Source organism: Moschus berezovskii, chromosome 11, assembly GCF_049115385.1.
Source record: "Moschus berezovskii isolate FMDL1 chromosome 11, NW_MosBer_1.0, whole genome shotgun sequence".
Lineage (NCBI taxonomy): Eukaryota > Metazoa > Chordata > Mammalia > Artiodactyla > Moschidae > Moschus > Moschus berezovskii.
The window spans coordinates 93422271-93434682 of record NC_142470.1 but is presented as its reverse complement, the minus strand read 5'-3'; the positions used below and the strand labels follow the sequence as shown (position 1 = coordinate 93434682).

General features: G+C 34.1%; 1 protein-coding gene across 9 annotated transcripts in view; it reads left to right on the top strand.

The window, feature by feature from the left end:
* BIRC6 (baculoviral IAP repeat containing 6) overlaps positions 1-12412 on the top strand; it is a 220187-nt gene that overhangs the window by 67480 nt on the left and 140295 nt on the right. For 6 of the 9 annotated variants that reach the window (XR_016038617.1, XM_088841555.1, XM_088841557.1 and 3 more), the window contains exons 14-22: positions 455-586; positions 1072-1203; positions 3347-3525; positions 4596-4729; positions 5106-5267; positions 5358-5489; positions 6144-6241; positions 7859-8006; positions 9015-9148. Coding sequence is in view for 8 of the 9 variants with exons in the window: in XM_088841555.1 (XP_088697681.1) it covers positions 455-586; positions 1072-1203; positions 3347-3525; positions 4596-4729; positions 5106-5267; positions 5358-5489; positions 6144-6241; positions 7859-8006; positions 9015-9148 (1251 nt within the window). In the remaining variant the exon portion in view is untranslated. The remainder of the gene's footprint in view (positions 1-454; positions 587-1071; positions 1204-3346; positions 3526-4595; positions 4730-5105; positions 5268-5357; positions 5490-6143; positions 6242-7858; positions 8007-9014; positions 9149-12412) is intronic. The other 3 variants (XM_055400471.2, XM_055400470.2, XM_088841556.1) reach the window with 2 other exon arrangements.

Sequence of the window (12412 nt, the reverse complement as noted above, 5' to 3'; positions counted from 1 at the left end):
GGGATAATTTCAGAATAAAAGGCTACTTCACACCAGGGATAAAAACATTGAAACCTGAATAATTTCCTATTTTAAAATATGTATGTATGTGTTTGTGTGTATATATGTGTGTGTTTGTGTGTATGTGTGTGTATAATTTTGAATCATGACAGATTCTGATTTAATTGGTATAGGACTCAGGTACTGGTATTTTTAAAACTCTGTAGGTGGTGTACTATATAGCCTAGGGTAAGAATTCTTGGTTTAGTGGCTAGCAGATTATTTCCTCAGGTGAATATTTTACTACCTTTAAAAGAGAGAAGAGTATAAAACACTTGAATCTAATTTTCCTCCTCCCTAACAACCATTTGAAAAATCACTCTAGTTCCCAATTTAATGGAGAATTTTAGAATTTTAGGCACATAGATCATTGATATTAAGCAACATTAAGTTTACTAATATTTTTATCCTCTAGAAACAGCAGTAGATAGGCAGATCACCTTTCCTTTGTCTCCAGCTCTTAACATTGAAGTGGAACAAAATGGGAAACCGTCCCTGGTTGATTTGAATGAAGAAATGCAGCACATGGATGTAGAGGAATCACAGTGTGAGTTAAATTACAGAGCTGTTGTCCATGACAGTAAAAGGAGTAGTGATCCAAATGCATCCTACTGGGCAAAGATTTCTTTATGGCTTGCAAAAACATGGTTTTAAGAACACAATTAAAAATAACCTATAATTCTGCTTTGGCAATATGCTTTAATTTTCAGCTCATCTTAGTGAACACAGCTGTGCTAATACTTGCATTCTTGTTTCTTAATATCTTGAGATTTGAAATCATGTCATGGTTTTATAATTTTTTTTTTTTCAAAATCAAGGTGAACGTAGATAATATGGGAATGAAAAACAGCATAATATATCAGATAACGATTATAGTTCCTTAGCATGATAGCAAATTTTATTTGAATGCATTCTAAGTATGGAATTTTGTGTGGTGCTGTTATATGTAAATGGGATGGATATTTGCTTATTAAATATTACATTTTAAATAACACACTAATTTAAAAGAAAAATGTGTATTTTTATTTTTAGGTCTTAGATTATGTCCATTTTTAGAAGATCATAAAGAAGACATTCTTTGTGGGCCAGTATGGCTTGCTAGTGGCCTTGATCTGTCGGGGCATGCTGGGATGTTGACGTTAACAAGCCCCAAACTTGTTAAAGGTGAAGTAACATGTTTTACAAAAGCAGAATAAATATTTCATAGTTGTAAAAGTAGATTTTTTTAAAAATGGCCTGATTTCAGAAAAATAAGATACTGTTTTTGGGGGGGCTTTTCTTGAATGATTCCATAAGTTTCATGGTAGCTGAGGTAATTTCCTATCATAAGTGACTATTGTTATGTGAAACTTAAGATCCTATGTTCTGTGTCTTGAGGGTCTCAGTGCTTTTTGAAAAAGCACAAAGAAGATGAATGTAGTATGATTTAGCATGTTATACAGAATTCTTCCAAATAACTAAACATTATGTTCTGGAATGTTTGCCTTTTCCATTAGTTTAGTCCTGTGTTTTCAGGGTGTGTGTTGTATATTGTTATTTTATATCTTCTCTTAAGGGTTTTTTATAGAGGAGTTTTGAAAGTATTAGATGTACTGATGTGTCTTAAACACAAGTTGCAATATATATTTTATATCTTATGTCTGTAAGATATTAGATATTGCAGTAATGAGACATTTATGTCACCTTTATATCTCACGGGTGAATTAAAAAATCCAAGTGAGACACCTCAATCATTAAAGTAAACTTGGAGGTGAGAAGGCTGTGGAGATCCTTCTGTAAACCAAGAAAATATCAGACCACCTGAATAACACCTGTTCTAATTTGCATGCATTCCCTTTATAATGTTTGTCCACATTCACACACTTCCCTTTAGTTACAGACGGAGTATGTACACAAGCTTGATTGTACCCCCTTGACTACATCTTTTTCATTCATTAAGTTTATGAGACCCTGTGATTTGTTAGATTACATAACTAGGTTATAGTGGTGAGCAAAACTGTGTAATAACTGTATAATAACATTTCTCATATTACTGGAAGTGTAAGTTAGTTGTATTAAATGAGAATGTGAAACTTAAAATCTTATATGAAAATTAAAATGTTGGCTTTGACAAAATTTTGTGTGTATGTTAGTTGCTCAGTTGCGTCCGACTCTTTGAGACCCCATGGACTATAGCCCACCAGGCTCCTCTGTCCATGAGATTGACAAAATTGGGGATAGATTATATAATGTGTATTTCAAAAGTCTGAATAATGTAAAAGTGTTAGTTTTCCTAGAATTTAGTAGAAGTGACTATTCTTCTCTTCAAATTCCTAGAACTTTGAACTGGAGAAAATGATTGCTAACTTTTCGTATATGTGTAAAAGGATGATGTGGGCCAAAGACATGTAGAAAAAGGAAAACCGAAAAGGAGGATCTTAAGACACTTTAGAACCTAGAATAGTGCGATGGTAAGAAGAATACAACAGTGCAGTGCCAGCACAGTAGTCAGGCAGATCAGTGGCAAACAACAAAAGTAGCTTTTGTAATCACAGAAGGATTTCATACCTGCTTAGGCAGCAGCTTATGGGTTGCTCATGGGTATGTTAGTTTGAGGGTATTTTTGCAATTTTATATATAGATTGTATGGTATGATTTCAACTTAGTTAAAATATATAAAGCATAAACCAGTGATAATAGCTATTGTTTATTGAGTGCTTCCTTTTGCCATGCAGTTATAAGTGTTTTAATTACCTTTGAGGTAGGTACTATTATTATTTTTACTCACTTGTGAAGAAACTGGACTGTGGAGAGTTTGTCATATGGCTAATAAAGTGGCAGAACCATGATCAGACCCAGATAGTGGCTCCAAAGCCTGTGCTTTTTTAAGCGTGTGATACTATAATGCTGTGTATGCATGCATGCACATGTGTATGTGTGTGCGTACATGCGTAAAAGGACGGGATGGATGCACATAATGATACAGCAGTATTTAGGGCGGTGCTTCAGTGACAGTGTTTTCTTTTTTTCTATAGTTCACAAAATTTCTGTGGTTGAAACGAATAACTTCTTTGGGATAAAACATGCCAGGTGTCAAAACTTTCTATGTTATGCTGTTCATATAACTGCTGTGCTTTTTGTTCGTTTGCTGCCAACATATATGAAGGTTATTTAGCCATATTATATGCAAGCAGTATAATTGAGAATTCTGGCCAAGTGTATTTTTCTTTCTGTGGAGTTAATTATTTAGCTTACTCTATGAAGACAACAAGCAGTTTTGCTTTTTGGTGATTGAATAATTTAATCCCATTCTGCACCACTCCTCTAGGTATGGCAGGAGGAAAATATCGTTCATTTTTGATCCATGTCAAGGCAGTGAATGAAAGAGGAGCAGATGAGATCTGTAATGGTGGTATACGTCCTGTAGTAAGACTTCCATCCCTAAAACACCAGAGTAACAAGGGATATTCACTTGCTTCACTCTTGGCAAAAGTTGCAGCAGGCAAGGTATGAAACAGTATCATTTTAAACTGTAACATGCTGGGTTTATTTATTTACTTATTTTTTAATTGAAGCATAATTGCTTTACAGAATTTTGTAAACTGTTACATGCTGTTTTAAACTTTATAGTTGAGATTTGATACACTCTTGGAAGTAGCATGGCCCATAATTGATTTTTTTAATAGATAACTTGGTTTGTTTATATTTTTTTTCTGCAGCAAGTTAAAAAACTATAATGAGAAAATATTTACAGTAACTTTAATCTGTCTTTCTTTTGTAAAGTATATTCATTGGTACAATTATATAGTAATTGCTAGCAGGCACTTGCCTTAATAATTATTTTGGACCATAATGCTTATTTCCTTGTGTGTAAGGATTTGCTTCTGTGCCCTTTACTGGTAACACACCACTTTTTTTTTTTGTAAACATTTGGGAGGCTGCAGGAAGAGAAGTAAGTTGAGAATTGATTTCAGAGCTATATCATAATTTTCATGTTCATTTTCTACAACAAGCTGTATGTCATGCAGTTTCTTCATACTTGTTTGATCTTGGATTTTCCTGAGCACTAGAGATTTTGTTTCTCTATCATCATTATCCATAAGCAGCAGTAGAAATATCAATAACACCAGCCATCTTATATTTGTATAGGTCTTCCAGTTTTTCAAGAACTTCTGTGTACTTTATCTGATTTAAGCCCCAAAATAACTCTGAGGTAGGCAGAGCAGGTGTTATTACCTCCATTTTTTCATATTTTAAGTGAGGGAATGTTAGACACTGGGGAGCTGGCATAGCTCATAGAGCAGTAGCTGGGACTGAGACTCAAGACTTTGGCTTGATAATCTTTATTCACTGGGCTATTACCTTTAAGCAGTGACTATGTCTCTTCCACTGTTATAATTTTATAACAATGGAGTAAATTAGTCATTTACTGAATATGAGGGTAAAAGCTATCATTTTAATTTGAGATTTATGTTTTGGTAGTCATAGTTCAGTTATAATCTTTTATTTATAAACATTAATGGTAAATAGCTTTTTGTTTCATTTGTTCATTCAATTACTTATTTTTGTATGTTCAGGAAAAATCCTCTAATGTTAAAAATGAAAATACAAGTGGCACCCGTAAATCCGAAAACCTCCGGGGCTGTGACTTACTTCAAGAAGTCTCAGTTACCATCCGAAGATTTAAGAAAACTTCAATTTCTAAGGAAAGGTAACCTCATTTTCTTCTACTGTTCTTACGTAATAGGAGTACAAAGGAAGGATTTCCAGTATATATATCAATATCTACAAAATTTTAAAATCCTAACTTTTACTTGAAATTTTTTATTTGCTTTTCATTTTTCTTAAGAAGTTATGTAATTGATGGTATATATTGTCTTTTCACTTCATTGGTTCATCCTTGGTGTTCATATAGTGCTAGGTAATTTTCAAAAGTTCTTTTTTTTTTTAAATTGTAATATTCATGATTCCAAATGAAATATTTGATGTCCAACCAGGTTGAAATAGCTTTATTTTTCTCTTTTGATTATTAATGTATTTGTGTATATGTGTGTGTGTGTATATATATATTTTTTTTTTTTTCATAGAGTGCAGCGATGTGCCATGTTGCAGTTTTCAGAATTTCATGAGAAGCTTCTCAACACTTTGTGTAGAAAAGCAGATGATGGCCAAATCACAGAACATGCCCAGAGTCTTGTGTTAGATATTCTTTGTTGGTTAGCTGGAGTACATTCGAATGGACCTGGAAGGTTAATAAGATTTTATTTACCACAGATTGCCCTTTGGATGTTATGATTGGAAGTTCAGCATGAGCCTAAACACCTGCTATTGTTTTGCAGCTCAAAGGAAGGAAATGAAAGCCTGCTTTCAAAAACACGGAAATGTCTTTCAGACATTGTACGTGTTTGCTTCTTTGAGGCAGGACGAAGCATAGCCCACAAGTGTGCTCGATTTCTAGCATTGTGCATCAGGTTGGTGATTTTTAAGTCGAAAATATACTTTGTAGGTGCTCCTGTAGTTTGACAGGTGATACCTTGTGTCTAGGGTCATTGGTTCTTGTTGAATATATGTATAACATAAGTGGATTTTTGAGGATTATTGAGATCCTAGGAAGAAAAATTTGGGGTTTTTTGGGCAAAATGTCAAGTTAAATCTAGTAATAAAAGAATTCAGCTGGGCTTCTCTGCTTATTAGAAGATTTGGGAGGGTTTGGTAAGGGGAGCTCTTCTCTCACTTTCACTCCCACTATCCCTGATCGTCTTTGGATTCTTCACCTGAGGCCTTTTTACCAGTTATGTCAGTTTTCCCAGACTTATTTGTAGCATTGTGCAGATCATTTTCTCTAAACCCTGAAACTATCTAGAAAATGTTTAAAATTCATAGTCTGTATTGACTGTACCTGCTTTTTAGCTCTTTTTGGTTTTAAAAAAAAAAAAGAGTGGTTTATTGCATAAGAAAACAGTTATAAAGACCCTTAGTATAGTTAGTCCCTACTATCTTTCTGCACGTTTACAGGGCTTTGAGGCAGGTTTCTTTCAGTCTATATGAACACATTTAAAGATTAAGAGTAATACACCATGTTTGGAATTAATTACCTTGAGTAATGTATTTAAAATATTTTTCAGTAATGGCAAGTGCGACCCATGTCAACCTGGATTTGGATCTGTTCTGTTGAAGGCCTTACTTGATAATATGTCGTTTTTACCCGCAGCAGCAACTGGTGGTATGTGAAACTTGTTCAGTCATAAATAACTGTAACTTTAGGAATTATCTCACAGTATGTTTGAGATTGTTTAGTAACTTTTTGTTTTTTCTCAGTTAGTCTTCTTTTTCTCTGTAGCTTGTCTGTTTTTTAAGGGGTTTTAAATAGTGATTGGGTAGACAGATACTCTTTTTGATAATATTTTTAGGAAAAAGTTAGTGGGCGATTTAAGTAAATAGTCAGGTCATCTCAATTCATACATTTTGTGGAGTTCCTTAAAATAATTGAGTTGTTTGGTTGTTTAGTGATGGTAGATCAGATGTCACAAACTAAAACATCTGTAAGTACCAGAGAGATGTCATAAATTAGTTAAATGGTTCATACACATATTGTGTGTAAATGGTAGGGTCTGTGGCAAATTGGAATTTTCTGAAAGGGACCAGTGAGTTTTTTTTTTTTTACAGCACCTAAAAACTGTGGAAATGCCATTCAAGAATGAATGTAGTTATCAGGTAGGAGTTTACTATGAAGGGCTACTGCTTTGCCCTTTAACTAGTGTTATTATTTTAAATTTATTTTTTTTTGGAAGACATTTCTCACAGTCTTTTATTTCATAAATAACCAATCCATTCAAAAAGTTATCTCATATTCCACAAGAATTTGACCTTTGTGGTGTACCAGAAAAAAAGCTTGCTTAAAGTTAGTTGATAACTGGTTGCTGCTGCTGCTCAGTTGTGTCCCCGTGGTCACTTTGTGACCCCATGGACTGTAGCCTGCCAGGCTCCTCTGTCCATGGAATTTTCCAGGCAAGAATACTGGGGTGGGTTGCCATTTCCTACTCCAGGGGATCTTCCCAGCTGAGAAATCGAACCCGCGTCTCTTGTGGCTCCTGCATTGGCAGATGAATACTTTACCACTGTGCCACCTGGGAAGCCCGATAAGTGGTTATTTTATCAGTATCTTAATTTAGACAAAGGATCCGTTTATATTTACCTTGAACATATATTGACTAAAACTATAAACTCTTTTGTTACACAGAGTAGAAGGTTTTGGCCTTGGTTGCTCACTGTGATAGTTTCTGGTGTTTAAAACAGTTTCTTGAAGGTAATGTTAGAGGTTGGGTGCTTCAAGTATGGGGTGTACTTAGTACTCATATATCTTAAGTTTTATAAAAGAGTTAAAAGGTCGTGAACACCTTTTAAGATCACCTTTGGTCTGTATCTAACTGGCAATATAGAATGACTAAAGTTCATTCACTTGCTAAAGTATGTTATTTGTAGCTCATTGCCATCTATTGTTTTTGAAATTTTTAGTACAGAGAAAGAATATTTTAGGAAAGATTGTTTGAAGGATCTGACATCTACACTTTTCTAGCTATTCTAAAATGTCCCTTAGAATCATCTCACTTTATTGAAAACCTAAATGACTAGGTTGACTTTGTACACTTCTCAAAAAATATAATGCGATTCTTTGTCAGCATCCTCTTAGAGTTAGTCCTTCTTTGTAATTTGCCCTTACAGATTTTCTTTCCAGAAAATCGTTCTAGGCAAAGAGGACATACTCATAAATGTGAAATCTGAAGTTTTCTTTGTGAAGGAGAAATGAGAAAAAGAAATATTGGTTTCTTGTTGTTTTCAGGTTCTGTCTATTGGTATTTTGTCTTACTAAACTATGTTAAAGACGACGATTTGGCTGGGTGCAGCACTGCCTGTGCATCTCTGCTTACTGCTGTGTCCAGGCAGTTACAGGACAGGTTAACACCAATGGAAGCTTTGCTTCAGACAAGGTATTTTAACTTATGAAATGACTAATGATGGGCCTTTCTGGATATGGTACTACCTTTGCACAGAATTGTTAATGATATATATTTGCTTGAGATTTTCTTTCCCTCTATTTTCTCTGAGAATAATTCCCTTTAGCAACTTTGGAAGTCCTGGAGATGATATTTGGAGGCCTAATTATATTAAAATTCTTTATAAGTGGTGTTTCTTGCTAGTGGAAAAAGCACCTAAGGTACTTTTGTTTCTTCGTTGTTAAAACTTTGTAAGGTGAAATTGTGTAAATCATGCATTGCCCTTAACTAATATTCTTTATGTGCCATTTGATTTTCTAAAACTTAAACATAATGAACTAAGAAATATCTAAAGGTTAGATTTGAGTTATTTTGAAGTAGAGTGTTCTATTATTTAAAGCAGTCACTTTTATAATCATCTTTATTGATGAGAAATCTTGATTTTGATGAAATGTTACTGAAAACCTTTATATCTTCTGCTGAGTCAGTGTCATTATTGAGGCAAGGGAAGGGTTCTTGAAAGCCTCTTTTTTTGATTCAGTCTACTGATGAAGGTTCAGTCTTGGTTCATTAGTTACCAGCTTAATTGAAATCACATTTATTGAGTCTCTGAACTATATCTTTTGGAGCATAGGTTTGCAGGCAACACAGTTCAAGTTCAGTGAATTTGAGTTAAATGTGGCTAGTATCTCCTTCTGCCCTGTGTAAAAACTGCTTTTGAAGTGAAGTCGCTAAGTCGTGTCCGACTCTTTCCGACCCCCTGGACTGTAGCCTACCAGGCTCCTCCATGCATGGAATTTTCCGGCCAAGAATACTGGAGTGGGTTGCCATGTCCTTCTCCAGGAAATCTTCCTGACCCAGGGATTGAACCCGGGTCTTCTGCACTGTAGGCAGACACTTTACCGTCTGAGCCACCAGGGAAGTCCTAAAGCTACGTAAATAGATAATTTATTAATTAGATGACTGACAGGAAAATCTCTAGGACCTTGTTTTATCTTTCAGATACGGATTGTATAGTTCACCGTTCGATCCAGTCCTCTTTGATTTGGAGATGAGTGGCTCTTCTTGTAAAAATGTGTACAACAGCAGCATTGGTGTCCAGTCTGATGAAATTGATTTGTCAGATGTCCTTTCAGGTAGTAAGATGTTTGATTAAAGGAATTGCTGAATTTTTTATCTTGGGTTTAAGATACCATCCGATTTTTAATAGATTGTAGTTATTCCATTCTGTCTTTGGGAACTAAAATTTTCTGGAACTTAACTTGTGTGTCTGTGAATCACTAAGCTATTTGCTTTGTTTCTCCACTCCCCCATCAAAAAAATACTGACGTTCTTTTTGACAGGGTTGCAAATTTGGGTTTTTTTGTTTTTGTGTGTATGTGTTTCATTACGTTAGTATGACTTTAATGTTAATAGACTAAAATTTGTTTATTTTTTGTGGTCTTTCCAATTTTATTTGGTGTGCCTTTGCCATCTGTAAAATCAAAGAACATATTATTTCATATTAAAGAAAATAAAATTAATATATGCTTTTTTGGTAAGCAAAGATGCAGAAAGAAAAAATAATTTTCTCCATCTTCTATCATACTCTTCTGAGGTAAACTTGGTACACAGTGTTACATGTTTTCTTGAATGCACTTCTAAAGAATATGCCTTTAGGACTGAATGTATAACTATTTGTATAATCTCTTCAGATGCTAGAATTTGGTGTTTTTCTGTTTTTGTTAGAACAGTGATCACTTTATTTTTTGTTTTCTTCCATCTTATTGAACTTACTACAAGCGTTACTAGTAAGCCAAATGTTAAAAAATTTACTTGTAAACATGATAATTACCATGTTAAATATAAGTAAGTTTGAGGGGTTAGTCTCAGTTTTGTTTAAATTTAGTTATGAATTGTGAAAAAAGCAAAGAGAAAAATAAAATACAGAAATAAAATGCAAAATATCTCAACTTTAACCTCTCCATTCTCCTTGGTTACCATTGTTAACAGAATGTTTAGCTATTTAGACTTGTTTGCTACACGTGTTTATGAGCATTTTTAATGAAAGAGATTATATTATACATCTGGTCTTCTTGCTTTTTAATTAATTATTCTGTTTGATGACTTAGGCTCTGATTACCTCATGCCATTGTGTGTCTAAGTGACATATCAAATTATGAGTAGACCTCAGAGAAGGGGTTAGAACTAGACCTATAGATGCCTCCTGTACACTTTAGGATAGAATGAAATTTGTTACAGAGAAACTGTAAGAAGACCATAAAGCTCAGGTCAAGCCAGGTTGGTTAAATACTCAAGAGCAGCCATATTCATTTTAGAATGACTATTCATCTCCATATGAATGTCTCATTTTTTTATTCCTCACCATCAGACCTTCTGCAGCATTTCCTTTTTCAGTTAATGGCATCTGTGGCACAAAACAGAAATGTGAACTGTATCCTCTCTTTCTCATCCTCCATATGGGGGCTGTCATCTGATCCTATCTATTTTTCCACCAACCTGTATTTATAATTTGCCTATTCTCTTACCTCTCACAATCACAAGATTATAGTCCAGGTCACAGTCGTCTTGAACCTGGACTAATAAATAGCTTTCCAACTGGTTATTCTGCATCTGTTCTTGGCTCACTTCTGTTCATACTTTACAGTGCAATGATTGCAGTCATTTTTTAATGTAAACCTGATCTGATTATTCTCTCTTAAGATATTTTTCATGTCTTCCCGAGACTGTACCATCCAAAGTCCATCCAAATATAGCATAGATGATCTTGTATGATCTGACTTTTTCCCCTTCCCCTGTTAAGTTTTCTTTTTGTGGTCCTGTGATTCTCGTTGTCCATAGGCTCTCTCAGGGTCTCTGAATCCTTTCAGGGAGTCTGTGGGTCTACTGTTTTCCTGTCTACCCTTTTCACTTCATAGATTTTTTGTACTGATTTGTGTGAAAGCATGATGATCTTCCCCATACACGTAAGAGTCAGAAGCATGATGGTTTTACTTAGAAATATCTTTGATGAAATAGTTAAAATCACTAATTTTATTCAGTTTTGAACCCAGGAGTACACATCTTTTAAATATTCTGTGATGAAATGGGAAGTGTGCATGAAACACTTCTGCTGCATGCTGAAGAACCATGGTTGTTTCAAGAAAATGAACTTGTGTAGTTGTTATAGCTATAAACTTTTGTTGCTTATTTCATGGAATGCCATTTTTATTTGCAAGAATGAAAAACAAAATGTGTTCTTTCAGATTTGATTATTTGGCAGGTATTTTCTCACAAATGAATTTAAAAAGTGTGTCAGTATCCATCCAATTGATAGTTATTTGTTGCCAATGTTAGAAGTAGAACTTTAAAGCAAAGATTAGAATTTTGGAAAACTTTTGTCCTCCAAAAAGATCTTGACAGCTTCTCAATACATAATGACTTTTCTGATGGGCTACCTTATTAGTTAGTGTCATTTTCTGATATTATATAAGAAAGTGTATTAACTTTTGGAAGATCTATATATAGTAATGAACCAGTATTTTCCAAATGGTTGCTGCGTGGTGAGTCATCATCATACTTGGACAGAAGATTCCTTAAAAGAATAAGATAGGCCAACTAATCTTGCCGTAGCAGAGTTTGAGAAGGTCTTTTTCAAGATTTCAGATACTATATTGCAATTAATCCTAAGCTGGCACTTTTCAAATTTTTGAATATTTAATACTTTATTAAAATATTCCTTTCTTTTCTAATTACATATATTCTTTGTCAGAGTTTTCATATATTTCTGCCAAAGCATCATACTGTTGTAGATTGGATCCAGATAGGCAAATCCAACTTCCTTTGATAAGCCACATATTAAAAAGATTTGCAAAAATGTAAGACTTTGCCACCCTTCTCATTTAAGTTATTTTTGTTTTAGAAGACAGTGATTTTTTTCATCAAAAATGAACGATTTTATATCTAATCAGCTTAATTTATTGCTGTTATGTGAATTAATGTTTAATATATTCTCTTCTTAAAATCTCCAGTTTTGTAAATCTCTCTCTATATACAACCAGTATAAATGAAAGCTCAATTTTTGAGTTAATTATTTTAAAGATGTGTAGAGAGATTTTAGGATTGAGAAATGTTCCTATAAGCACATTTTTCTTTCAGTTCCTCTAATGTGCCATGTTCCTTTCTACTGAAGAGTTTTTACTCGTGTCATTTCTTCTGCCTGGGTTCCTCTGCCTCATTGGAGTAGATGCATAAAAATCTTTTATTCTTCACATGAGTCTCTTCACCTCATCATGGAAGTATTTTATTGCCCATTCACTTAGATTGATTTCCCCTTATTTGCCCTGTGAACTTCTCCTTAATAAAGTGTAGCACTTTTTTTCTTTTTTAGGTTCACTTGCATATCTAGTAACCTTGACTAG